Below are 25,880 nucleotides of genomic sequence, written 5' to 3' on the forward strand. Positions count from 1 at the left end.
CTTTTCTTTTTTTTCTTTGGATTAAAAAATATCTGCCAAATGTTTAAATGTAAATGATAGGACAAATGATACTGAATGATAGGACATCAGGTAGGAGGGCTAAGGTCTGAGCTTAGTAACTATGTTTACTGTTCTTGGATGTTTTTAAATTATATTATAATTGTTATTTATTGACTGGTGCTGAGAGAGTGCCAAGGCACATTGTATTTCATTGCTGTGGTACTCTAAATATGCACATGACAATAAACCTGAACTGAACTAAACTGAACTGCTTCTAGGGTCTCACTTGATGCCTCAACATCCAGCGACGTTGTGGTTAAATCACACTGAGATCCCACTGATGGCCAAGCATGGGGCCAATTGGAGCAGGACTAATCCCCATTGTCATAGTAACCAACCAGCTGTTGCCAGTCCGAGGAGACGACAAGATTCTTTGGTTGATTTTGTTTCGTTTTCACCACTGATGTGCCCTCTGGCGGTATGAGAAAACCCACCAAACATGAAGATGTTTATTAGGGACCTTTGAGGTGCTTCAGTTCCTTATTCCTTATAACTAACACAGAGCATACTACGTCACAGCTCTGAGGAATATCTGTCTATTATTCTGAACACTTATCAGCAGAGGTGTAGTCTAGTTAGCTGTATTGGGTATACTGTGATGTAGTAGTTAGCTGTGTAGTGGGTATACTGTGATGTAGTATAGTTAGCTGTAGTGGGTATACTGTAATCAACCCCAAATGTTAACACGTATATTGTAAGTGGGTATACTGAGATGGTGATGCTTTTTAAGTGATGTTTTTTATACTGCGTAGTCCCGTAGTTTCTGTTTTCCTTTTTGGAACATTTTGTAAAGTTACAAATTTAGAACACGCCGCATGCTGCATCACTAGTTCATCAGGAAAAGCCACGTTTGGTCCAAGCTCCTAGCTCTCTGCGCCTATGGCCGTCCTTGGGCCAGTGGTGGGAGGCCCTAAAGTGTTGTGAGAGACCATGCCTGTGTGTGTATGTGTGTGTCTGTGTGTGATGCAGGGATGTTTGTGTGTGATGTGTGTTTGATGCTGGCCACTTGTAGTGGTGTGTACATGTGTAAGTGTGTTATGTTTACCCTCTCAGGCTTCCTGATGCAGGATTTGTCTGTGTTAGTGTGTGATGTTGGTCATTGTGTGTGATGCGGGCAACTCATAATATCTGTGGATGTGTGTGTGTTTTCATGTGTATACGTATGTGATGCAGGCCACTCGTAATGTGTGTGTGTGTGTGTGTGTGACACTGGCCACTAGTAGTGTGAAGTCCACTGCCATCGCCCACACACCCTTTCATCCTTCCAGCCCCCCTCCTTCCCCCCCTCCCCCAAGCCTCTGCCTTCCCTCTCTTCAGCAACAAAGGAATCCATTTTCACCTCCTTCCTGTAGGCTGCTTCCACTCCTCAACAGTCCTCTCTCACACAGGCAGCATTTCTGCCTCTGTCTTACTGTCTTCTCCCTTCGCTCTCTGTTCAAGTGAGACTTTATACTCTCTTTCTCTTTCATCTCACACTCACTCTCTATCTCTCTTTCTGTGTTCTCTCTCTTACTCCTTCTCTCTCTCTCTCTCGCTATGTTGAAGTGAGACTTTATATTTTTCCCTTGCGAGCCAAAAAAGCCAGTTCCCCTCTCCCTCTGCTCCTTTCTGTGTCTGCTTGTGTGTTCTTTCTCTCTCTCTCTCTCTCTCTCTCTCTTCTCTTCCCCTTAGCTGAGTGATGGTGATGGTGGAGAGGACGAGAGGGGCATACTAAAAGCCTGTCTGACATTTCCGCCTCGGCGGCGGCGCTGTTCACCGCCCCACACACACCTCCGCAGCACAGTCTCTCATCAGAGACACACACAGTGAAGTGCTCTCTCTCTCCTCCTCCTCCTCTCCATCCGACACGGATGCAGACAGCCATAATTGAAAACTGGGGTCGGGATATTTTTAATCACCTGCCTTCAGCTGGCAGAGAGAGAGAGGAAGAGAGAGAGAGAGAGAGAGAGAGAGAGAGAGAGATAGTGAGATAGAGATAGAGAGAGATACATAAGTAGAGAAAAGGAGAGAGAAATAGTGAGAGAAGGAGAGAGAGAGAGTCTCTTTGTCTGTACATGGAGGCAGGAGCATTACATAACAGGGACATCAGTAAACAGCTGAACAGAGAAGTGTGTATGTGTATGTGTGTATGTATGTGTGTGTGTGTGTGTGGTGAAAGGAGTTGGTAGGGGTGGGAAGGCGGAGTTTGCTGTACGATGGAGTACAGCTTCTCCACGAGTGGGGGTGGGTCAAATAATCTGGGACAGCCAACCCCATGTGATCGTTGTCATGGAGACGGAGGGAGAGATAGAGGGAGAGAGAGAGGGAAAGAGCTGACAGCAAGCGTATACACTGTGAGGGTATGTTTGTTCCCATTCTTGCATCAGATGTCTGCCTGAAGAGGATGTTCTGGTTCCCCTTGGCAACAGCCTCCCTGTGATACACGATCAGAGGGTCCCACTCGAAGGGCCTTGTGTGTGTCTAATGACTTGTAAGGACCTCTGGTCATCTTCACCAACCGCCTCACGCCTCTGCTGCACCGATCGGCCTATGTGTAGTTCTCTTAAAGGGAGGTTGAACCCTGGTTGTGTTTTCTGTACAGGGGAGCAGAGATGGTTCCTGGACCACAGGACCACAATGGGCCTGTAACCACCTAATGTCCTCCCTTACATATAGTGTGGGGCTCCTACTACTGCCATTATGTCCATCATAAGTGGGAAGTGTGCTATCCTAACAAGTCTGTGTGCTACGCCAACAGGGCTATGGTGTGCTATCCTAACAAGGCTATGCTGTGCTATCCTAACTAGGCTATGCTGTGCTATCCTAACGAGGTTAAGGTGTGTGCTATCCTAACGAGGCTATGCTGTTTGCTACGCCAACAGGGTTATGCTGAGCTATCCTAACGAGGCTATGCTGTGTGCTACGCCAACAGGGCTATGGTGTGCTACCCTAATGAGGCTATGCTGACAGTACGGAATGAAGATACGGAATGTATCTAATTAAGTATCCCACCCCCTTTACATACTATTACAAACAAAAAAGTTTTATGGAGTGGCCAGAATATCATATTTGTCACCAGCCAAAGGTCATTGGTCCAAAAGGTCAGATAAATATGACATTATGAATATATTGAATATGAATAGAATTCTGTTATGCTTGTTTAACAAACAGTCATGTTTGATAGCTACTGTTTAAATGTATATGTATTGTTTTGTTCATTCTGCAAACTCTCAGATCTTTTGCTTAATTATCTTTGCACACAGATGCCCGCTGAACCCACCCCACCCCACCCCACCCCACCCCACCCTCCCTTAAACACACACACACACACCAACACACAAACTGATCATCAGATTGAGTTAGGTGACTCAGAGCTTTGCAAAGCCCTGTAATGTATTTTGGGTCACAGCATTGGGTCAATACTCCAATAATCCGCAGTGTGAGTTGTCCGTCGACCCCTTTGGCTGGTGACACGTCCCACCACCCAATCCACAGCAGCCAGAAACAACCCCACCATGTCTGCTTGACACCACCTCACACTTTCACCTTATCCAAAGCGACTTACAAACATTCAAGCTACAATGCATAGGAAACCTTAGGTAGCAATGCTACATCATAGTATTATTACCAAAGGATGAGAGTGGAAATGTTTAAGTACTAGTCAAAGTGTAGTTGAAGGAGGAAGTGGTAGAAGGAGGCACAGGAGGGAAGAAAGGGAAGTGCGTGGTCAGTACATATTCAAATCAAGTCAAGTCGGGTCAAGTTTATTTTAACCATAAGAATGGAAATTATAGTGCTTACGCCCACAGTCATGCCCACAAAAAGAACAAATAAATAAATAAACAACATAAACAAAAAAATAACACTACAAGATAATAAGTTAACATTAAACACACACACAACTAAAAATGTATGTTTAAAGTGCTGTTAAAGTAATGTTAGGTGTGTTGGATTGTTGGAAGTGTTAGGAGAGGAGGTACTCTCAGGCCAGTTGGGTCTTCAAGAGCTTCTTGAAGATAGAGGGACGCCGCTGCTCTGATAACACTGATATACCATACATTCCTATGTGTGCTACAGTATGTGACAGACTGCCGCCACTACAGTTGAGTGTAGCCTTTGAGTGTTATGCCAACGAGCCTGGATCATTGGCCATGGAGTTAGGATACAGGCTTGGTACCCTGTGAACTGGGGTTGAGGCCGTGCAGGGTGACTGCTCTCTCCCCTTTGGTACAAGCGATAAGTTTGTTCTATCAAAGATTACAACCCCTTGTGGTTTGATACCATTATGTGATTACACACAAACCATGTACAGTCGCAAACTACTTAGTGTTGTTGGTTACCATCCCCATACACTAAAAATATGAGAAAAATCTCACACATTTGCAGCAGAATGCAGAGTCATTCCCACATGCTAGTGTCATAAGACCAGTGTCCAGGAGGGAAAAAAAACCCGTCATCCAAGTGGTTACCCTAGCTTACCCCTGCTCCATAGGCCGACTAGTGCTAGGGCCATCATGTCTGGTGTCTGTGTCCCCAGGATCTCCCCCCCCCCCCACACACACACACCAAAGCCAACGTGTCCCTGAAATGAAGTTCATACCCGGCTGGCTGGATTGGCCCCCAGATCAAACATGAGCAGCTGCCAGAACTGTCCTTTCCTCTTAGCGCAGATGCAGCGCCAGTCAGGTGGAAACAGCCTTCCAGTGCGGAAGAAGTCTCAATGGCCTGTGGTCCTTCCTGATGGCACTTCTGTGGACTATATGAGAGGTCAGGCCTTCCACTACTGAGGGTTGTTGTCTATACCGCCCTCTGCTGGTTGCTTGTCAAACATCAGCATTGCGGTCAAATCTTCCAAAGAGTGTAAATTGTTTTGAGATTTAAGACTTAAAATCTCCAAACAAGAGATAAAGATTATGAAGAAAAACAGAAATGAAAGAAAGAATGCAACTAATCTGTTTTAAGAGGAGGTTGTTTTTGTGACTCTTTTGGGGCCTGAGGTTGCATGTAGTTTGTGTGATAATGAAACAACTCTGACTTCAATAAAAAACAAACAAAGTTTATTCGATGCATGAATGCACCACAAAAGGTACTCATAAGTATTCATAACTTCAACACTATGACAATAAAAACCAACTGTTTTAAATTACACTTGCCAATAAAAAAGAACTACCTCTCACAGCTTTATGGCTTGAGGTATTAGGGACATAAAGTGAGATGGTGAACCACTGCACCATTACTCTTAAAAATGGACTCTTCTCCCTCTCTAAAAACAGGCAAGCATTTCCACTCTGTTGTTTCTGCCTGCCTTTATTGGTACAGGTAAGCTTAGTCATCATAGTGACTCACAGTGCTTAAAGTGCAAACTGCATACATTTCATTATGCCTGTGTCTCTGAGGATGCATTCAGGTGAGTCTTTAGGCCTCAGGGGGATTTGAACAGCCATTGTTACTCAGCGGCCTCTTGATGGCGGGGAAGAATTTATTTGCCTCAAATTTGTATTATCAGCTATACATTTCATTGGTCCTCTGTGCTGTGTGCTCTTCAACCCTGAGTCTTCCGGGGGGGGGGGCATATTGATTCCTCCTGCTGACACTGCACACAATGGCTGAGGGCAAAGCTAACACGGCTATCGGTTACCTTAGCGACTGAGATAGGTGTGGGTGTAGGCCACGTCAGACCTCTTGGTTCCGTAAAGTTCTGCCCGGTTGTCACGTGTCTTCTGCTCCCTCTGCTCCTGCCGCAGGTCTGTGGGTGGTTCTGACCTGTCCGTCAGGGAGCAGTTGCAGTTGTGGTGGAGGTGGCTCTCTGTGGGTGTCCTCCCCGAGGGGGACACCCCTCACCCCCTCCAGCCAGACCCCGCACAGGCAGCTGTCCCGGGGCAGGTGGGGGGCGAAAACCACCTCCAGACGGCGGGGGATGCAGCTCTGCTCGCCGGCCGTCACGCACCCCCCCAGCCTCCGCAGCATGAGCCGCACCATCACCTGATTGGCCCAGGCCAAGCCTAGAGCAGGAAGGACCCGGCTCTCCACCAGCCTGAGGGCGAACATGAATAACAGAGTTAAGGCAAGGCAAAGCATATTTCATACACAGAGGTAATTCAATGTGTTTTTACAATAATCAACACAAGGACGGATAATGGTTAAAACACCATGGTTAGCTATGATACCAAAGGCCTAGATAACATTCATAATGACAGTATACAGATATACACATAGATAACATTCATATTGACAATATCCTAATAGTGAGGCAAGTAGCATTACAAGACACTTAGGCAAGCTGGGTTTAGACTGCCGTGAGAGATGTTCATTTTGCCCAAGAGATAATGTGTTGCAAATGTGTTGTCACAAAGAATTAGGCTAGGCTTTAGTAATGAGTAGGACTAGGCAGCTCTTACTTTTGCTCCAAGCATTCATTCTGTCTTCTGACTGTAAGCAAGACTGTAAAGAAGAAAGAAGAGGCTGCTCACCCAAAATCACACCTTCCAGGATTTGGGCCGTCTACAACATCGGTGACCTACAAAATACATGTTACTTAGTTGGATTCACCTTTTTAGGTTCGGAACAGACAGAGACTTTCTAATGAGGAGACACAGCACTCAAAAAATCCTCCATAGAAATGCATGGGCTTAGTTTGTAATGCCAATATGGCCGTTGTCTACACATATCCCACCCCTTCTTCTGCAAAACGTCGACATGTGAATACATTGAGCCAATCATGTGGTGTGATGTGAATACATTGAGCCAATCATATTGTGTGTTGTGAAGACATCTTGCAAATCATGTGTTGTGAACTCGCCGCTGGCGCACGATTGGTGTCGTGAAGCCCTGCGCACGCGCATTTCTGCTGAATAGGATGCCCGATGAGTGCCCAAAAAGCGTTGCTATATGGCGGCCGAGTGGATGGACTTGCCTAAAAGGACTTTCGTACAGACCATCTGTGTAGGTCACAATGACTCTGAGAGAAGCTGTCGTCCTGTTCCTCTATGCTAAAATGAGATACTACACCAAATGTCAGAACATACTAATGTACTACTCTGTCTCTGTGTAAACAAGATTTGATGTAACATGTAAGATTTGAATATAAAGATGTTCTAACTATGGGACAATCGAAGGTTTTATGCCAACAGCATGAGCCCTAATTTGAATGATGGGCATAGTGCAATGTCTTAAAATAAGGTTTCCAAAATCATTTTCATGGCACATACAACTCTTAATAGGGCGAACGGCACTTCTGCCGCACTCTGAACAGGTCTTATAACTTGTAAAATAGCCTTAGGAAGTTGCTGTTCGGGTAGAAACAGAAATGGAAAAGAGCTGCTATGCTAGAAGAGTACAAATAGGCTACTTACAGGAATTCGGAGCTCTCTTTCTACAGACTGCTGTTGGTGCCTTCCCTCTATATTGTATCCGAGTTATGTTTATGGTTTGTTGCAAAGACGCACACTTAGTTCATTTATTATTGCGCTTCTCAACTGTAGGGGAACCCCGAGAGTAAATCTTCTTTAGTGCTGCTTTAATAACTAAGCAAAATCCAAATTTAAAACCTTAAAGGGCTACGCCAAAAGGTGGCGTATCCCTTTAACCGCAAACATTGATGAGTCAGCTCAATGTTCCCACATGCCCCATAGTTCATCACGAGAACTTGATACACTTTACACTTTGCCTGGCATTTAAAAAGGGGCCCCATGTGTTAGTCTACTATGAATACTGCAACCCTACCTGGTTGATGCAGAGCACAGGTGTGTGGTAGGTGTGGCTGAGGCGGTGGAGGGCGCTGGAGAAAGTCAGCAGGTGCCGTGTTCTCTCAATCGTCTCGTCCGCCTGGAACTCGTTCCGGAACAGTCCTGCCACTGAGTCCACCACCACGAGACGCACCAGGCCTCGAGACAGCAGCACTGGTACCCTCTGACTGATACAGGTCTGTAGCGCTTTCTATATGGATATGGCATCAGCGATTGCTACTTAGCACCTGTAGCTGTTAATCTCAGTGCATCTACAATGACGATACTATTTTGAAGGAATGATTATAAAACGGTTTATGGGTTAAATTAATAAATAGGTTTATGAGTTTATTAGTTTCTTCATGTGGATGCTTGAGTTACTTAGTTTCAAACAATTTAAAACATTGGTTACCTTTTCCATGTCACAACATGTGTTGCCTAATAAATGTCTAGAGGCAAATTACTCCAAGGTACTGTGCAGTACAGCAGCTCTTAATTGATTAAAGGTGTTTCTCACCAGGTCTGCAGTGTGCTCTATGTAGATGTTGTCACTGAAGCGGATGCTGCGCACCAGAGCCTTTGGCAGATCCTCTCTGAGATGAGGCTGCTGGGCGATGAGCTGACGAAGCCGCTTGATTGGAAAGGAGTCCTCGGTGCAAATAAATACAGCTCCTGAACACACACACATACACACACACACACACCCTTGTAAGTAAAACACACATTCAAAAACAAGTCATAGGCCTAGATATACATTTGGCCACAGAACTGTACCACCAAACACATGGGGTTCACACATTCACACAAACACTTGTACAACTGATTCCTAGAGTGATAAAACCACTCGTCTTTTCATGCTTATCAGCCCATCTCACCTGAGCCAAGTCCACCATGCTCGACTGGATACTGCACAGAGAGGCAGAGCTGCAGTCCAAACTGGGTCTTCCCAGCGCCACTCTCTCCTGCCAACTCCGTTATGCCACACAATGGGATGCCACCGCGCAAAAGCGCATCCAAGACGGGACAGCCAAAAGAGAGCCGATGCCCTGGCTCTAAAGAAGGACACTCTCCACGCAGTAACTGTAGGGCTGAGTGAAGTAATCATTTATAGCAAATAAAAAACACAGAACAACAGAAAGTAAATCCACAAGAAAATGGCCACTATCATGGATACCTGTGACAGGTGGGCGCTTGCAGTAAGCTTGAGCAACAGCGGTATGTAGGTGGTGCACGTCAGCCTTTGACAGCTTTGTGAGTCTCTGTAGATCAGGACCCGAGAGGCTCAGAATCTCTTTCGCTGATTTGACATTAGCTGGAGGAATAACAGTGACCCAAAAATGTTATTTAAAGACATGGTAAAAACGAAAATGTTATGAGTGTCTTACGCTTTGACATTAGTTTGTATCTGGCATGGCGGTGTGGGTAAGCTAATAACACTAATTTAAAGGGGGGGGGGGGACAACATTACGGAAGTTTTTTTTTTTTTTAATAAATAGGTTTATGTTATAGCTGACATTATTCGCCACATTAGCTTCACATGCTCAGATGTTGCTGTTGGCACTTGTTAGCATGCTAGCACAGAGTTACCTCTCTTCACAGCTGCTATAATTCGTGGATTTAGGTCAAGCTCTTCCCAGTTCATGCTTTTTCGCAGACATCCATCCCAATCAGCAGTTCGTAATGTATTACCATAGGTATGGTTAGCTAAATGATAATCACATCTCTGCTACAGAAACCGTAAACATGTTTTTATTTCCCGGTGAAATTACGGATCTTCTTCTTCTTCTTTACAGAACAGGCACTCTACTGCCACCTCCTGGTTTGGAGACCCTGTGCATAAGCAAGCACGAATTCCCTTACCGCTTCAACCCTCTCTGATCCGACTTTCTTTCCTGATCTCTATGACATCACCCCTACAGAAGGCTAGTCATAACACTAAAGATTCTATTTCTTTATTCTCAAAAAAGTTTTTAGGTTAGCCTACTGGCTTGGCAAAGCCTCCTGCAATGAGGCCCTCTGTTATATTTTTCCAGTGAAGTAAGGTAGGAGAAATGTGAATGCATATAGATTTTATATTCATTTTAGTTCCTTTTCCTATTCCCTATTTTTAGAATCGTTTTTATTTAGTTTAACTGAAATGCCTCCAAACATCATACATGTGATTGATTCTGAGAGTCGTGTGTTGCTGTCATCTGCCTCCATCTAACCCCTCAGATGCCGCGCTGCATAAAGCCATCAAATCATAATGAGAGGTGTGAAACTGACAGTAGCCATACTTCTGTCAGGTAAGAGAGAGAAAGAGAGAGAGATTGTGAAAATGTGAGCAGTTTCAGAAAGCACTGTCCCTGTCCTTTGTTTAAATCAAGCAGGAATGGCGATTCGGCTTTGACGCTTGAACACTTGCGGACACACACCCATCCATACACTGCTCACTGCCACCCTTCAACCTCCGAACCAATAGCTGGTAAGTTAACATAGGCCTACCTAAAAATGAAAGTCACCATTATGTCATCCTCTGGTAGTATTGATCGATGTAGTAAGGTACCTAAAGTCTCCTCTGCATTGAAGCTTAATGTAAATTACAACAAGCATTCCATGCAGTGCTAATTCAACATTAAAACAATTGTGACCATCACACTGACATTCTAGTCCTTCTGAACTCCATCTTATCCAGGTTTGGCAGTAACCAGGAGACACACTTTCTGCTGCTTCCCCAAGCACACCCACAGCGCTCCCTCCTCCAGCTCCAGTAGCACGAGTCACTCTGTGGACCATGATTCAGACAGCTCCTCCTCCGACAGTGACTACAGAGGCTCCTGTAACAGGACAGCTCCCATATGTAAGACATCATGAGAATAACATTAGGGATAGAGAAGATAATTGTTCAATTGCCAAGACTGGAAAATCTGTGTAAGTGTTGTGAAGTTATGAATTAGAGATCAGTTAGAAGTTATGCTTAGAGACAGATCTGGAAGTGTATGGACATTTGGTTACAATCTTAAAAAGGACAACCTGTATATTTGCTCATAATAATAGCTTACATAAAACAATGATCAATGCGCAAAGTTGTTGAAAGGTCAAATGTCAAAATCCCAACAATAAACACACACTTGTATTACAAACAAAGGAGTTGTAAAGATGAAATAATTTGTCTAGCAGGTGTTAGGGAATAGTCTGGAATTGTATGGGGGTCTTATATATAAACTAAGAATAAGATGATTTGGAATTCTAACATCTTTGCTCTGATGGCTTTGTTTTCTTAGCTTATTGGCTGGCGAGAGTTCTTCGGAAATTCATAGACTTTACTGTTGACCTTGGGAGATCCCTGAGCTCCTTGTGCTTTCCCTTGCCACTAGATGTTCTTCTACTCAGAGGGTGAGCCTTATGTCATGTATTTAAATCTATTAAAAGGTGTTGCATTCAGTTATTTATACAGCAGATAAGGTATATTTGTAAATAAGTGGTAGGCTACCTTATAAAATGTGACTTACCAGACCTATTAAACTCAAGACCATGTTCATGTTGGTGCATATAGGGACTATCACCCTCACAGAAGAAAGGCTTTGACCGTTGCTGGTCTAACACTTTTGGGATTAGGTAAGACATATCAATTACACTGTATTTTGCTTTATAGAAAAAAGAAACGGCTTTAGTGCTTGTTGCAGCTGTGTTGTAATACCTGTGGATATATTCATATTTGTATGCATTTCTACTGATATCTCTCCCAGGTTGTTGGTTCTGTGTCCCCATCCTATTTCAACAGCCATCTGGATCGGTGAATACCGCAAGTGGCATAAACCTGGCCAAGGTTAGATCAGGCAGAATGGAACTCCCAACTTTCATAGTTTGTGTGATCACACATGTAATAACAATGTCACAGAACCATTCCCCACCACTCACTAGTGCTTCTATTCTGTCTGTTTTCCTGAAATCTATTGTCTTAAGATCCAGGAACAAGTGATAGATATCCAAAAGCAGCTTACAGACAAAGAGGCCAGATGGAAAGAAACCTTACTGAAAGAAATGGGAAGTTTGCAGGTATAGTGATGGCAACATTGACTGACATTGTTGCTGTTTTTTTTTTCAGTTTAGACTGAAGAGAAAATTGCATCCGGTTTAACCTAGTGCTACAACATTTATTGAATTAGTGTGTATGTGATGATACAGAAAGACTTGATACATTATCATTTGGAGATAACATACAATTATTGTTGCTATTGTGATATTAATGTGATGGTAACAGTGATATTGTAGAATTTTAATTACAGTCATGACGAATAGAACATCTATTCTGCTTTACATCTTCCCACTTGTCTCAGTTTAAGGTGGAACTGTCTAAATGGCTGCAGGAGCACCTGTTCACAGGTTCTAATCCAAGTGTAGTTCTCTGGCCTGAACTGCAGGTGGTGCTGGAGAGCATGGAGAAGAGACTGGTCCAGAGCCTAGCAACCTCTCCGGTATGAATGGACTGGCATGCATTATGTTATGCAAGGGATTGTAAAGGAGAGAAGACAATTTGACAATGCATGTCAACATATGTTTGCTTCCTAAATCAGGATGTTCACAAGACCGTGCAGGAAACACTCAATCAATACAGAGCTGATGGAACTGGCATGGCAGATTATGCCCTTATATATTCAGGTTTGAATGGACTTATATATTTATTAAATCTCTATAATATAATGCATTTGACATGTTTCATGGAATACCATTCAGTATGTCTTGTTTATTTGTGTATATACTTCCCCAGGAGGCAAAGTGATCAAATCACATTACATAAAACCATACTGTCCACAATCACTTCAACTCCAAACAGAAGGACCTAGTGCTGTTATACAGGTGACTGTTCTATTGCCAAAAAAGGAAAATGATGATCTTTTGAATACTAAAAACACCTTGCCAAAGAAAACACCACAAAACATTTAAACAAAAGTAGTTTATTTTAGTCCACAAAAAAAATTTGAAAGTGAATAAACATTTTCGGTTTACACAAAATCAGAGCCTTCAATTCTCCGTTGTCTACTTTTGAACTAATAACGAACACTAATTATGAAGATGTGATTATGTACCGCATCACTACTTAGCCGTCCTGTCTCTGCTCTTACTGTTTCGCCTATAAAGCCAGAGGTCTACCCAGGAAAGTGCTGGGCCTTCAGGGGGAGTTACAGTTCGGTCACCATCACTCTTTCCCATTCAGTGAGAATTACACATGTGACCATGGAGCATCTTCCCAAGTGTCTGTCTCCAACTGGCCAGATTGATAGCGCTCCGCAAGACTTTGCAATATATGTGAGTTATTATAATAGTGATTAATGCTATATATGCCATGTTAGTTGAGGCCCATCCTCACTGAAATTAAATGTAAGTGCCATTCCCTCAACAGTAGGCCCAATCTTTTCACCCACAGGGAATTGATCACGTGGACCAGCATCAAGAGGGAGTTTTTATAGGAAAATTTGCCTACAACAAAGATGGGGACCCTATCCAAACTTTTGCTTTAAAAGTAACTTATTTATTCTGCATTCTCACATCATAATGTCCTATCGTCATTTATTTGTTTCTACAGGGTGATAAACATGTTTTGACCTTGCATATCCTCAGGACCCTGTTCAGAATTTCTATCCTGTGGTGGAGCTGAGGATCCTGACCAACTGGGGTAACCCATCTTACACATGTGTGTATCGATTCCGTGTGCATGGCCAGCTCAAGAATGTATAGAAGCGTGGCCTCAACAATACTTCAGTAGAGAGGGAGCATTTTAAAATCAGTAGGCCTTTATTAACTTTTCAGTTCATCACAAATATATTGTAAAGTGAATAAAATACTGAAAGAAAAATTATCCTTCTCTCTCTCACCCTCTCCCACACACACACCTTTACCATCAGTGTTGGTATCACTTTGGTCAACCCCGCGTTTAACGTCCCTATGACATGAAGAACTCCCTTGAGTAAGGTGTCCACATGCCGACTTGGGGAAAGGGCTCAGAAAGGGTGCGAGCGAGCCCACAAGCACTTAACAATTTTGCAGTGGTACAGACATATCATAGCCTTAAGCACTCACAAAGTTCACGGAAAAACGTGCAGGCCAATCGTGGCTTAGCAACCAGTCACTAGGCACGGGAGGTCTGACAGCTTTTCGAGTTTTGCCATGTCAACCTGTGAAGACTGAAGGCCTGTGGGAATTTTGTTGTAGGAGTTTAAAATTGACTTGCCCAAATGCATTAATACAAATACTGTATACATGCAGCATTGTGTTTGAGTTATTAGCGTTTTCCATTACGAGCTTGAGTGGTTGTCTCAATACCCATTTTTTAATTTCCTGATTGGTCATGGAAATTCAGGATTTTTGTCAGGGAAAAAAAAAAAAAAAAAAAAAAAGTCATGGAATTTTACATTTACTTAGAGTGGTAACCCTGGTAAAGATACACTAACAACAGAGGCTTTTTTGCAAGAGCTATTACCCATTACAGTGGAAAAAAGTGTATTGTCAATGTGTAATATTTTTTAGTTTATTTCAAGTTCATTGGTGAATAGAAGCAACATTAAAAATGCATTTGAGTATAGAAAATATTAAATGAATGCATGTTGGTTTAATAAACCGTACAGCCATAGGCTATACTGATTCCTGATATCCCAGTGGTGAATGTGCACGGTCACATTTGGCCCTCTGCAGGGTCGGACTGGGAACAAAATTCGGCCCTGGCAATTTTCTCCTGGACCGGCCCACCACTGGACCGTCGTGCGTAGCGCGTGCAACTACGTCTATAAAAACAATATATTTATGGAATAGGCTAAAAACTAGACCTCTGATTGCTGTTTACGGTTAAACTGCGATTATGTGAACACCAGCCAGCGGAGGGCACTTATACAGCCAAGACTACCATGCACTCATATATGGCTATATTTCCCCACAAACCTAGCGGCTGCTTGGACAAATCTACTTGAGGGGTGGGGCAGGGGGGCGCGATCGTAACACAGGTTCAGTGTCATGAATTGACCGGTCACGCCCCAAGCAGGCCTAGGCCTACATGACGGACCGCAAATAGGGTAAAAAAAAAAAAAAAAATTCCCGGAGGTCACCGGCCCACGGTTGTACAGATTACCAGTCCGAGCCTGACCCTCTGACACCGACAAGAAAATGTTGTGGCCCCCTCTTATCAAAGTTGCCCATCCTTGGTCCAGAGCATACTCAGCATAGAGGTCCAGCGCCATCGAGTCCTCCAGAAGACAAGACGGAAAGCGCGCGCGCACTGTCTACGTCACGAGCCCGGTCTAGAGGAAGTGCATTCAGCCAATAGTTTTTCCCATACCAGGGGTGGTAAAACAGTTATACATCTTAATCTTCATTCAAACAAAATAAATGGAGCAGTACATACAGCAGCCCAATATAAATACTAAAAGCGTTGATCTTTGAAGGTGTTTCACTTTTCTTTTTACGAAGACATCGCCCTTAAACGGGTGCAGTATTTTATTTTTCTCCCCTACGGAAACCATCTTCATCCTATTAGATCATCCTGGTTATTCATGCCTATGGACACCAAAACACTGGTTCTGGTAGACAGACATGGATAACGTTTCGTTTTGATTCTTCTCTTTGGATACTTAAGCATTTTCTGAAAGGGGTAGGAAACACATTTAAGTTCGGGCTGAAGAAGTTGCATTACTACCATGTAATGATATGGTTCTTAACTTAACCGGTGAAGTTAGCTAACGTTAGCAGGTATTAAAACACCCCCGTCCTGCCTAGCTAGTAAATAGTCATTAATGGGGGATCCTACAGCATGAGTTTTATTCCACAATGTGTTTTGGTTTTTATACCGTTTTTCTTGCATGCACGAATGAGGAACTTACAACTTGGAAGTCACATATGAGCTAGCTTTCAACTGCTCTTACATTGGAATAACAATAAAAGCTAACTGTTAGCTAACTATGCAGTTGGTCATGTAAACGCGAGTCAGGTACCTACGTTAATAATGCATTTATTTAAATGTCTTAATTCAGCAGATCATATTATGCAAGTTATCTTTCAGTAAATATAGAATCCTGTACTGTCACTATTTTTGTACACGGGAAACTATATTAGTGAATGGAGGCTAAAACAGACTGCGATAACTTTTCCTTATATTCAGATTTTATTTGGTACTCCTACCGACATCATGAGTTCGCGGGTGTGCAAGACTTGTGGGTGCTCGGACATCGATGTTGACCAAGCCCGCGGCAGCGCTGTGTGCATGAGCTGCGGCTCTGTGCTGGAGGACAACATCATCGTGTCTGAGGTCCAGTTCGTGGAAAACAGCGGTGGCGGTTCGTCAGCTGTCGGGCAGTTCGTCTCAGCTGATGGTGAGTGCATCCTTCTCTGCTGCAAATATAAGAGTGTGTTACATTGTTGATGAGCAGTTAAATGGTACGCCAGTAAAACAGCGTCAATGTTCATGCAACTTTCCCTCAAACATTTACAATAGATGGACACCACCAGGTTTTGTTTTATTTGGAGGTTTAGAAGTTGTACCTTATACCTAAATGCATGATTATTGAAGTGACATTTGTCTCCAATTTATTGACCATGACCTGTACTGTGAATTATAGCAACAACTTGGTCTGGAGACCAGTACACTTTGTTGTCAAGTTTGTTTAAAAGCACAGTTGACATACCAATTAACAGTCTTTGCTGAAGGAGGGATGGATACAAACTGTTTGGCTTTTGATGTCAAATAACAACCTTTCACCAGCATTGTGCATTTTTCTACCTTTATTCCTGTGGTTCAAGCAAGCATGTAATGAAGGATGCCCTTACCTTTCACAATGCCTTTATGCACACTAGGTCCATATTGCCTTTGGGTACTTGATGGTGTCTTGAGCTTGGTGCTGGTTTTAATGGTCTAGGTTTGGGATGGCCACTTGCAGCTACGTCCCTTTGAAAGCCTTTTTAAAAAGTTTACACCTACTTTACTTGATTGTCTCTATAGCCAGGTGATGGTTGGTGGTCTGTTGTCGCAAGCTTTGTCCTTTTTGGAGTTAGTTGATCATCTTGGCCTTGCTTAGCCAAGACATGATGCAAGTTAACAGTTTTAAATTTGAGCTCGAGTCTTGGGTCTTTCTGCATGATGTGTCAAGGATAGGTTTGTAGTTTCCTGGACATTTTCATCATTGTAATTGTGATATTGAAGTGATGCGTTGTCTGGAGTAGGAGCAAACTGTCTGGGATCAAAATTCTGAAGCATGTGCCTGACTTTAGAACTCATGGCATTTAGAAAATGACGTGAAGCTAATCGAAAGTCTCGGACGTTTCTCGGAGCATTTTGAATAATGCCATCTGCCTCTAACAATTCAGGCCTACTACGACCTAATAGGGAATCATTGTCAGGGACACCACTGCTGTCCTGTGCATCCCTCTTGCTACTTTGCTTATCTCTAGTAAGGATCTCCTCATCAACATTGCTCACTGAAGTAGAGCCATGCTTGCTTGAAGTTTGAGCATTCAAATGTTGGCCAGTTGAAGGGTTACTAAGGCCTTCAATGTGTGACTCAGATGAGTGGTCAGATTTCATAGTGCTTGTCCATGAATCATTTTGAACAGTTCCCATCATCTTGTTGATGGCGTGTCCCAGGTTTATAGTGTTTTTTTCCTCACTTACACTGCTACCAATGGTGCTGGCAGGATTAAGAGAATTTGATCTAGATGGGGGGTGGGTCTCAATTGTACTATAGTCTGAAGCTGGATTGTTAACAAGGGTGACATGAGGATGGGATTTCACAACATCATGAGAAATATCTTTCTCCTTGTAAATACTACGTAAAATGCTAGGCCCAGTACTTGAGACAAATTCTCTATTCAAAGCTTTACCATTACTGTCTGTGCTGGTATTTTGGACAGATTTGTACCAATGATAGATGGGAGTGCTCTCTTTCCATGGCGCTCGGTCTAGGCTAGTACTAGCAGGAGATCGACCTTTGTTGGAAGAATGCTGTTGAGCAGGTAGCTGATAGCCATCAGGTGGTGCCTCGTAGGCACTGTGGATTGTGTCAGTCCAAACCCCAGGGTTAGTTCCCTTGTTGTTCTCCTTCGCTAATGTATCCAAGCCACCAGACAGTGAGCCATGTTCAGAGTGCCGGTCACCACTCCGAAAGAGCGGCCATGTTGGTATTGGAAGAAAATTGCTGGCTGGTTGAATACCGGCATGAGGGAGAGGCTCTGTGCTAGTTATGTCATTTGTAGACTCAAAAACAGTACCGGGGCTTTCGGAATGGGAAGAATACTTTTGACCACAGCCAACTCCATTCCCTTCTGCTGACAAAAAAGTAAGGACCAGTAATCAGTAGCAGTGTCAGTCAGGTAAAGCCAAGCAGTTAAGGGAAGGTTTAACATGTAAAATATAAACATACATCTTAAACGTAGTCCTGGACAAAAAGAGAACTCCAAAGGAGATCTCCACTGAGAAAAAGCTTTTAGTCTAGGATTAAGCTGAATTCATGTAGAGGAAATCGTCCCTTAGTGAATTAATTGTAGTTATTTCTTACCATTTGCTGAAGGATTCTTTTTCATATTAATTGAACCAAAGCCAGGCTCATTGGACAGAAACATTCCCTCTGCAAAACGACTCCTCACAGAAGTCAGTGGATAGAAGCACTGCACAGTGAGTCTGTGAGGAAAATGACATGTTGTCTGTTAGATAAATTATATCAGTTTTCCTGAAACTATTGAATAAAAATGTCATGGTGATCACCTGAATTTAGAGTCCCTTGTGATGATTGGGTTGTCCTTTGGAATGTACTGCTTGGCAGATATGATCTCATTTTCGTAGACCAAGTAAGAATCTCCAACCTTAAGAGGACATTAGCCAAACAGAACATTTGTCAAGTCAAGTCAATTTTATTTTTATAGCGCATTTAACATGCAGAGTGCAACACAAAGCGCTCCACAAACAAGACACATAACAAAAAGACAAAAGATGCCGGACGGAGCGGCGTAGTCGCCAGCGTTTCCACGACATCAAGACAAACAAATTTACAAAATAACAATTGACGCACAAGACAAACGATGCCTGATGGAGCGGCGTAATCGCCAGCGTACCTGAGACACCTAACGGTAAACATACAAGGCAGACAACAAGCAAAAATGAACAAGTAATAAAATAAATAAATAAGAAATTAAAATAAAGAAAAGTCTGTGTTAACTTAGTCCAATGGCAATGACATGGCGCACAGCTGTGTCTTCAGACCAACCCTGGATGGATGGATGGAAGGATGTCAGTCCAGGGCAAAAGCTAGCAGTTAGTTCTAGCCATAGCCAGCTCCCAATGGACCAACGACATCAGCCGACTTGGAAGCAGTAAAAGGGACTAAGCATAACACGACAACTATTGAAAATAACAAATGAAGAGATAATACATTTAACTATACAAAAAATGAACATGACATTACATAAAATTACGAACATTACATAAAAAACAAACAAAAACATGATGCCAGATGGAGCGGCGTGTCTCGCCAGCGTCCCCGTAACCTAGCAAATTTGTGAGCGGTAACCACCCATAACAGTGGTGGATTAAAGAGAAATTGCTTTATGAAATAGTACCATGGATTTAGTTCCGCATGTGTTTAAGGCGAATGAGAACATGATCCTGGCGTCATGAGCCTCTTGTGGTTGGCAGGTTTTGTCCCTCAAAGTTATCTGTCTTGTCAGGACTTTGGGCCAGGTGGTGGTTGTCTTGGTTACAATAGTCATGATTCCATCTGTTGAACACACTGAAGGGACATCAAAAGTGTAATCAACAACTTATTTAATTGAATTTAGATGATGGGTAGTCATACAATGAGCAAAGTGTCTTGAGCATGGACTCCACTTATGTGTGGCGTGTGGAAGCAATGAGCTAACCCACAGATGTTTGCTTAAGATCTTGCTCAAGGTATTACATTAACAAATAGATTTTGCTTAGTTATTAAATTAGCTTTAATTAGACTTTGCCCACCATTTAAATTAGGGCCCTTTAAATTAAAGCTAAAGAAATACGATGCATACAGTATTACAGACACATTCATGTTAATGTCTCCATACTTACCAAGCAGCTCAACTGTTTGGAAACTACAGTATTTTGTTGCAACACTCTGAATATTCAAAGTTTTTGAATCTCTTGCTGTTATTTTGAAGACGCCAACAAAGTGCTTCAGGGTAATGTTCTGTATGAGAGAGACATGTGAACAACACACAAGCCCTTTTGGACAGGTATATGGCCAGTTTCACATGGTTTACAATGCACAGGCTGAATATTACCGGTTACCTCATAAGTGTAGCCATAGGTAAAAATGGGCACTTCTAGGATCAAGCCCTGTGCATCATTTGTCAGGATGTAGCCCCGTCGCTTTGCCAGTTCTGGGGTCAGTAGTTTGTGTCCCACGCCAACCTCCCATAGGTGGTCCAGAGTGGGCTTGCCAATGTAGAAAATGATGCCGCTCTCTCTGCAGGTGGCAGTGATGTCAGGAGGAACTGAATGGTGTGACAAAGCAAGATGGTGAACCAATCAGATTGGCTTGATTCTGACTCATTCCCACCGTGGATTCTTGATTTTTCAAGAAGAACAATTCTTAAGAATTCTTACAGGCATTGTGGAATTGTGCCACAACTGAGGCCAGATGATAGAACGGCTCTTCTTGTGGGAGAACATGCAGAGTGTAGTTGATGTTCAGAGAATACAGCAGTAGTCCTTCACCTAAATACTGTTAGAGAGGTCAGTCCTGGCATATCAGCCAAAAGACGTTGTTACATTTTTACATGACCTATGTAATGGCTCATGTCTTAGATATTTACATACTTACAGCCCGATGCACTAAGGGGTCATCAAAGGGAACCTCGAGAACATAGCCATGGGTGCGATTCATATTGGAGAGGGTCATCACAGAGTAGCCTTGCTGAAAAGCCTCAGGAATGGTCAGGAAGACGCCATTGATCTTCATGGACACCAGCTCAATGTCCGAGGGGAAGTGCCCCAGCATCACAGTAAATCTGTGCTCATCAAGGACCGTCTCTGTTGGAAGACAGACAGAAGATAAGGCTCAACACAGCTATCCATGCAAGTGGTGTAGCACTGGTAGTATGGTTGGTTGCATTTAATAGTCTGGCCCCAGTCTATCTACAGATGCTCAAATTATTATTACAGTGTTGGCACACTGTTGATTACAATTTATGGTTAAAGGTTGTATCAGCGATAGCGGGGATACGTCACTTCTGTTGTTCAAACAAAACAGAGCTACTCCCTCCCCCTCCCTCCCGTGTAATTAAAACCTCTCCTAAACGTGCATCTCGTCGGTTATTAGTTGAAACACTTTAATTTGCCTTTGAGTGGGTTGCCAACCCTTGTTGGTAGCAATTGTTTTTTGTGTACAGATCTCGGAGCCTAGGCTACCTACAGAGACGTGGTTTTTTGACGGCCTGCTTATGGGGCAGACAGCTAGCGGATCGTTAGGAAAGATTAGATGAATGATGTGAAGGTACATACTGAAATTGAATCTTAACAGATTGTCTCTGTGGGCAAATAAAGTGTTACCGTATGGTTTTGAGAGCTCATGCTGCCTTGGGTGTCCGGAGGCTTACCGTCTACGGTAAATGGGTTTTGGCAGACCATGGGAGTCTCCAGGAACCTCATCATCCTGTGTCTGGTTTCGTCGTCAGTACCGTCAGCATACACCCGTGAGAACACATGCTCATAATACATGAAAATCGTGTAGATTTCGTGGTAGGTATTGTCCAGCACAAAGCTCTGCAAAATGCAAACAGAAATGCCATTGCTCTCTTCAGTGACAAGCACATCCCTTTCTGCGCCACATGCTTCAGTTTGCCCCATTTCATGCCGAAGTGTGCCATGGCAGAGCATCCTCACCTTTCTGTACCCGCCTTGAGCTCCAAAGGGAACGCTGATGTTTATAATCGGCCCCGTTTCCTCCAAGTCGAAGCCTCGGCATCTCCAGGCGGTCTCCTCCAGGAGCTGGCCGTCGATGCCCATTCGTATCTGGCTGCTTGTAAATGAGGAAGGGTCCTGCACCAGTGGAGTCATGACGCGTGGAATAGACCAGTGCAGCTGCTCCCCGTCAAAAGTGACAGGGTCTGAAATGAGTGGAGGAATGGCCAAGATTGAATTCTGACGGCAGCTACCAAAGACATTTTTGATCACATTAATTAGAGTGACTGCAAGACAGATGAAATCAAAAAGTCAAGGATATTTTTAGATGATCTTAACCTCCTGCACCTTCAATTACAGTTTTAAACACAGTGTGATCACAGACACCTTTCATTATTGAAGTATGCAAAAGCACTTCATACAGATTAAGATGGCTTACTGATTGTGCAGGCTGCCGACAGGTCAAGCATTATAACCACCCGTTTCTGCCTGTAGTACACAGTGGCATTGATGACCTCTGTGGCAACTCCATCAACCTGATATATATAAAAAAAAAAAAAAAAAAAAAAAAAAAAAGATTGCATCATTTTAAAACCTTGAAGGAATTTGTTAAATGTGCTTATATGGACATTGGAACTCATCTCACGTGTTAAATTTAGTTTAAAAAGCAGACCAGTCTAAGCTATTCATGTATTAATATAAATTGCAAATATGATATGGCCAGATTGGGCCTGGACTGCATATTTAACTCCGACCAGGTCAAATTTGCACTACACTGCTGCAACCTCACAATTATACTGTGTTTAGCATTGCCATATCTCAGACAGTCAGAGGCGAATAGTGGACTATTGTCCATGGTAATGCATTCACCTACAGTGACAGATATCTAACCCACTAGAACAGTCTCACCATACCATATTGGGGTGCAAGTGCACAGGGACCTGGGTTCATGTCCGACCCGTGTCATTTCCCCATCCCATCTGATCTCGCTCTCCCACTCACCTCCCGTCACTCTCCTCACTGTCCTGTCTCAATAAAGGCAAACAAAGCCCACAAATATACTTTAAAAAAATAAATCTCACCTCACCAGAACAGTCTGTGAGTGAGGCTGCTTGTAGGTGGTGCGGAACACCACCCTGGTGGGGCTGGTGTCCAGCCTATATCCCTGATCAAGGGCATCAGTGAAGGACATAGACTCCATAGTGTCCTCATCCCCCATGAACATCACCTGCCAGGTGGCACTGGCAGTCAAGCGAGCCTAGGAAGCAAGAGTGAAGAGTACTAGGAAGTGAAGCATCATGATGGAGGCCACGATATGATAGCATCACATTACATGTTGATTCTGGAAAATGGGCAAAACAGAAATCACTCTAATGGCTTCTACACACAGTTGCGTTCCGTCAACGCATGCCAGTGGGTGTTCCCGATGGTAGCTATGCAAATGACTTGAAGTATAACCGTAATTTGATTGGTTGGTGCCGTCCGTCGATTGGCTTGATTGGCCGGTGCCGTCTGTCGGTGCAGCAACAGCTGAACTGCTCAACGCGAGCGACAGGACGCAACGAACCCACAATTCAGTTCGGCAACGGATGACGTGAGCCCATGTAAAGTGAATGGGATGCGTCTCCAGCACTGCAACGCACGCAACTGTGTGTAGGAGCCGTAACAGCTGTTCTTTATAATTCTGTATAACAGTAAAGAATCGCACAACTTCAAAAAACACCACATCAATTCAGACCCACAGAGATCTTAAAAGTAAAACTGAATCAGTTTCAAATCTGTATTAACTTAAACGACTTCTGTTGTCTTATGTTTTTTAGTTTTTTGCAACATCTGTACCAATACATACATCAATAAGGGGTACATCACGATATGTTGCACATCACATTATATCGCAATTGAGCTCAGCCCTACAGCTCACCATACTTAAGGCTGTGTTCCAGGACTCCATGGACATACTCTCACTGGCTGTGCAGGACATGTGCTTTTCCACAGTGACCTGCAGTAACAGAGTAATCCCAGTCAGTGGAAATGATGGGTTGAGCCAGACTCATCAACTCCTGAAACATCAGTAATAAACACAGATAAATCAGTGTACCTCCATGTATGTCTCCTCACAGATGATCTCCCTGCTGGACCAGGCTAAGGGCAGCTTGCAGGTCTTTTTCACCCTGTACTTTGTCTCTCCGTCCTCCCCATCAGCCACGATGACATTGAACAGGAATCGAAACGACTCGTCGTCCTAGAAGTTTTGTTTCTTAGTTAACAAGTTAGTAGGGCAATGTAGTGTTACTGTGTCCACGTTATTCAGAGGACATCCCAAGAAATCTCAGCCTTGTGTTTTAGTAATAATTTTTTTTTGTATTTTGAAAATGCACAAGATCATGGCGCACTGGCATTACTCAAGAAGTGAGTCTTCCAACTGATGTGTGTGGTTAATCCAGGGGTGGGCAAACTTTTTGGCTCAAGGGCCACATTGGGTTTTGAAAAATTGGCCGGCGGGCCGCACAACCCCCCCCACCCCCGGGTTAATCCATTAACATCTCTATAAAATGATGTATCTAGTATTCCTCATAGCCATATGTCCGGTATTTAAAATTAAAGCACCTGATTCTGTGTGTAACAGGAGAAGTAGGATGCTCTGAGGGTAAGACGGCTGTTCATGTTGACGTTGCTGATGGTATATCCACACGTTACCGCCTGGTTGTCATCCACAGGATGAAAGCCATGCTTATCTAAGATAAAATAAATTTAGTATGAAAAAGTAAGGCATTTAAAATGGCTTGCTAAGTGTTCCTTTGGGCAAGATGGCCCACTGTCAGTCCTAATCCCTTTACTTGAACCCTCACTCACTTATGGCTTATGGATCACCCTAATGTGGGTGCTAGTGAGAGCTAGGGCAGCCAGCCACTGACGATATTTTCAAAGTCAATTAATCTGTCGATTATTTTCACAATGAATCGAGTACGGTAGTTGTTCAATCGATAAAATTACAGAAAATTGAGAAGAAATGTCAACCAAAGCCCAAGATTATGGCCTCCAATGCTTTGTTTGTCCACATGTCAAAGATATCTAGTTTACCATCATAGAGTAATAAGTAAAGCTGAAAGTATTCAAGTTTAAGAAGCTGAAATGATTAATTATTAGATATTTTCCTTAAAGAAAATGACTCGAAACGACTAACCAATTACCCAAATAGTTGACACATAATTTAATAATTGACAACTAATTGATTCATCGTTGCAGCCTGAGAGTGAGAACTTGGAAGAGGGATCACTGACCCACTGCTTGTAGCTTCAGAGTGGCTCCAGCGAAGGCCTTGTCTACGGACAACCATAGGAATCGATCCCGGCACTCCGTCTGTATGACACCTGTGAGAGAATGAAGCACAGTCATTTGTTGTGTTCACCATTTTACCACTTGGTGCACTATTTAGTGAATATAGAGGCTATTATTCACTAAGTAGGCCTAGTGCACCAGATAGTGATATAGTGACGTTTTTCAACACAGTGTTTGCATTTTAGTTGGTTTCAATTGAAATCAGTTGCACAATGCTGACTTGCACATATCTGTGTAGTACAAACATACCTTCTGGAGCCTCGTTGATGCTGTCTGCGCTGAATGACTTTGACCAAAGTAGTACAAATCTGTTGTGGTAAAATTGTGTGTTTATCCTTTTCTTTGAGTGACACTTAAAAGAGGGTCTGCATCTGACCAAACAGATCACAAACCTCCTGACGTTGAAAAAACTCAGTTCATAGGTAGAATTTCAAACTTACCCAATGTAAAAACCAAGCCCCACTGCCATTGTCTAATTGAAGTCACAGTATCAGCTAGACTATCAGTAGAAGTCAGCTCTTGCTAGCAGTACAAGGGAGCGTGTAGTTTGACCTCCTAGAGCTCTCTGCAACACAAACCACTCAATCAATAAAGGACTGCACAGGTGGGAGGAGGAGACAGGTGTGGCTGATTAAGTGAGTGCATTTCAATGGGGAGAACCTGCATTGCTTTGCATTGCATTGCATTTTTTGACGGGACCAAAAAAGATAACGCTATGCCTCTTGAGGTATGTCTTCAGTTAAGTACATGGGAATTCGATATCCTCTGTTGGCGTCATATAAAGTTCAGTTCTGCAGAACTCCTAAAGGTTTTAGAGCAGCTGTGTGCAGTGTGCCTTCTTAAACTGCAGGGGGCTCTCTAATCTTGTGTCTGAAACTTGATATGGT

The 25,880-nt window shown here is 43.2% G+C and overlaps 4 protein-coding genes across 10 annotated transcripts in view; 2 read left to right on the forward strand and 2 right to left on the reverse strand.

Annotated features, from left to right (window-relative positions):
• Window positions 1–4,665: 4,665 nt before the first annotated feature.
• Window positions 4,666–9,613, reverse strand: xrcc3 (X-ray repair complementing defective repair in Chinese hamster cells 3). Of its 3 annotated transcripts, none has more exons than XR_006032562.1 (8): window positions 9,351–9,613; window positions 8,938–9,075; window positions 8,639–8,851; window positions 8,281–8,435; window positions 7,762–7,974; window positions 6,510–6,556; window positions 5,678–6,073; window positions 4,666–4,795 (listed from the first exon to the last, which is right to left on the reverse strand). XR_006032562.1 is itself a non-coding variant. In XM_042096331.1 (7 exons), the coding sequence occupies exons 1-7, from the start codon at window positions 9,403–9,405 to the stop codon at window positions 5,749–5,751; spliced, it is 1,146 nt and encodes a 381-aa protein (XP_041952265.1). In that variant the 5' UTR covers window positions 9,406–9,613; the 3' UTR covers window positions 5,075–5,748. The 3 variants fall into 3 exon arrangements, 1 of the variants encoding a protein (XP_041952265.1); XR_006032561.1 differs by lacking the exon at window positions 4,666–4,795 and adding an exon at window positions 4,808–4,887; XM_042096331.1 differs by lacking the exon at window positions 4,666–4,795 and having other exon boundaries at window positions 5,075–6,073.
• A 101-nt stretch (window positions 9,614–9,714) lies between these two features.
• Window positions 9,715–13,599, forward strand: LOC121711780 (SUN domain-containing protein 2-like). 2 transcript variants are annotated; one of them, XM_042095618.1, is made up of 14 exons: window positions 9,715–9,805; window positions 9,978–10,048; window positions 10,130–10,227; window positions 10,438–10,602; window positions 11,027–11,138; window positions 11,299–11,360; window positions 11,492–11,571; window positions 11,709–11,801; window positions 12,083–12,220; window positions 12,320–12,404; window positions 12,514–12,602; window positions 12,885–13,052; window positions 13,171–13,266; window positions 13,365–13,599. In XM_042095618.1, exons 2-14 carry the CDS (start codon window positions 9,978–9,980, stop codon window positions 13,479–13,481), a joined length of 1,374 nt encoding a protein of 457 aa, XP_041951552.1. In that variant the 5' UTR covers window positions 9,715–9,805; the 3' UTR covers window positions 13,482–13,599. The 2 variants fall into 2 exon arrangements, with proteins under 2 accessions (XP_041951552.1, XP_041951553.1); XM_042095619.1 differs by having other exon boundaries at window positions 10,133–10,227.
• A 1,595-nt stretch (window positions 13,600–15,194) lies between these two features.
• brf1b (BRF1 RNA polymerase III transcription initiation factor subunit b) overlaps window positions 15,195–25,880 on the forward strand; it is an 86,335-nt gene continuing 75,649 nt past the window's right edge. The window contains exons 1-2 of one of the 2 annotated variants that reach the window (XM_042095208.1): window positions 15,195–15,384; window positions 15,892–16,102. In XM_042095208.1, the coding sequence (XP_041951142.1) occupies window positions 15,919–16,102 (184 nt within the window). In that variant the 5' untranslated portion in view covers window positions 15,195–15,384; window positions 15,892–15,918. The other variant, XM_042095209.1, reaches the window with a different exon arrangement.
• On the reverse strand, window positions 15,724–25,594 carry LOC121711539. Of its 3 annotated transcripts, none has more exons than XM_042095206.1 (19): window positions 25,434–25,594; window positions 25,243–25,301; window positions 24,936–25,025; window positions 24,262–24,389; window positions 23,753–23,896; window positions 23,576–23,653; window positions 22,742–22,912; window positions 22,094–22,190; window positions 21,637–21,860; window positions 21,351–21,516; window positions 20,576–20,784; window positions 20,359–20,476; window positions 20,041–20,246; window positions 19,822–19,939; window positions 19,338–19,507; window positions 18,487–18,584; window positions 18,281–18,402; window positions 16,557–18,050; window positions 15,724–16,118 (listed from the first exon to the last, which is right to left on the reverse strand). In XM_042095206.1, exons 1-18 carry the CDS (start codon window positions 25,460–25,462, stop codon window positions 16,831–16,833), a joined length of 3,447 nt encoding a protein of 1,148 aa, XP_041951140.1. In that variant the 5' UTR covers window positions 25,463–25,594; the 3' UTR covers window positions 15,724–16,118; window positions 16,557–16,830. The 3 variants fall into 3 exon arrangements, with proteins under 3 accessions (XP_041951140.1, XP_041951139.1, XP_041951141.1); XM_042095205.1 differs by having other exon boundaries at window positions 15,724–16,121; XM_042095207.1 differs by having other exon boundaries at window positions 15,724–16,121; window positions 16,557–18,047; window positions 25,434–25,593.

This window comes from Alosa sapidissima, chromosome 6, assembly GCF_018492685.1.
Source record: "Alosa sapidissima isolate fAloSap1 chromosome 6, fAloSap1.pri, whole genome shotgun sequence".
In the NCBI taxonomy this organism is placed as follows: Eukaryota; Metazoa; Chordata; class Actinopteri; order Clupeiformes; family Clupeidae; genus Alosa; species Alosa sapidissima.

Bases quoted from the DNA above. Each gene is read 5' to 3' on its own strand.
- xrcc3 (XM_042096331.1), bottom strand. From the start codon at position 9,405: ATGAACTGGGAAGAGCTTGACCTAAATCCACGAATTATAGCAGCTGTG. The intron at 7,975-8,280 runs GTGAGAAACACC...ATATCCATATAG, and splicing joins TAGAGCACACTGCAGACCTG to AAAGCGCTACAGACCTGTAT. The intron at 6,074-6,509 runs GTGAGCAGCCTC...GTTCGCCCTCAG, and splicing joins CCTGGAAGGTGTGATTTTGG to GCTGGTGGAGAGCCGGGTCC.
- LOC121711539 (XM_042095206.1), bottom strand. From the start codon at position 25,462: ATGGCAGTGGGGCTTGGTTTTTACATTGG. The intron at 23,654-23,752 runs GTACACTGATTT...CTGTTACTGCAG, and splicing joins GTGAGGAGACATACATGGAG to GTCACTGTGGAAAAGCACAT. The intron at 20,247-20,358 runs GTAAGAATTCTT...CACACCATTCAG, and splicing joins GGCACAATTCCACAATGCCT to TTCCTCCTGACATCACTGCC.
- LOC121711780 (XM_042095618.1), top strand. From the start codon at position 9,978: ATGCCGCGCTGCATAAAGCCATCAAATCATAATGAGAGGTGTGAAACT. The intron at 11,572-11,708 runs GTTAGATCAGGC...TATTGTCTTAAG, and splicing joins GTGGCATAAACCTGGCCAAG to ATCCAGGAACAAGTGATAGA. The intron at 11,802-12,082 runs GTATAGTGATGG...CACTTGTCTCAG, and splicing joins AAGAAATGGGAAGTTTGCAG to TTTAAGGTGGAACTGTCTAA.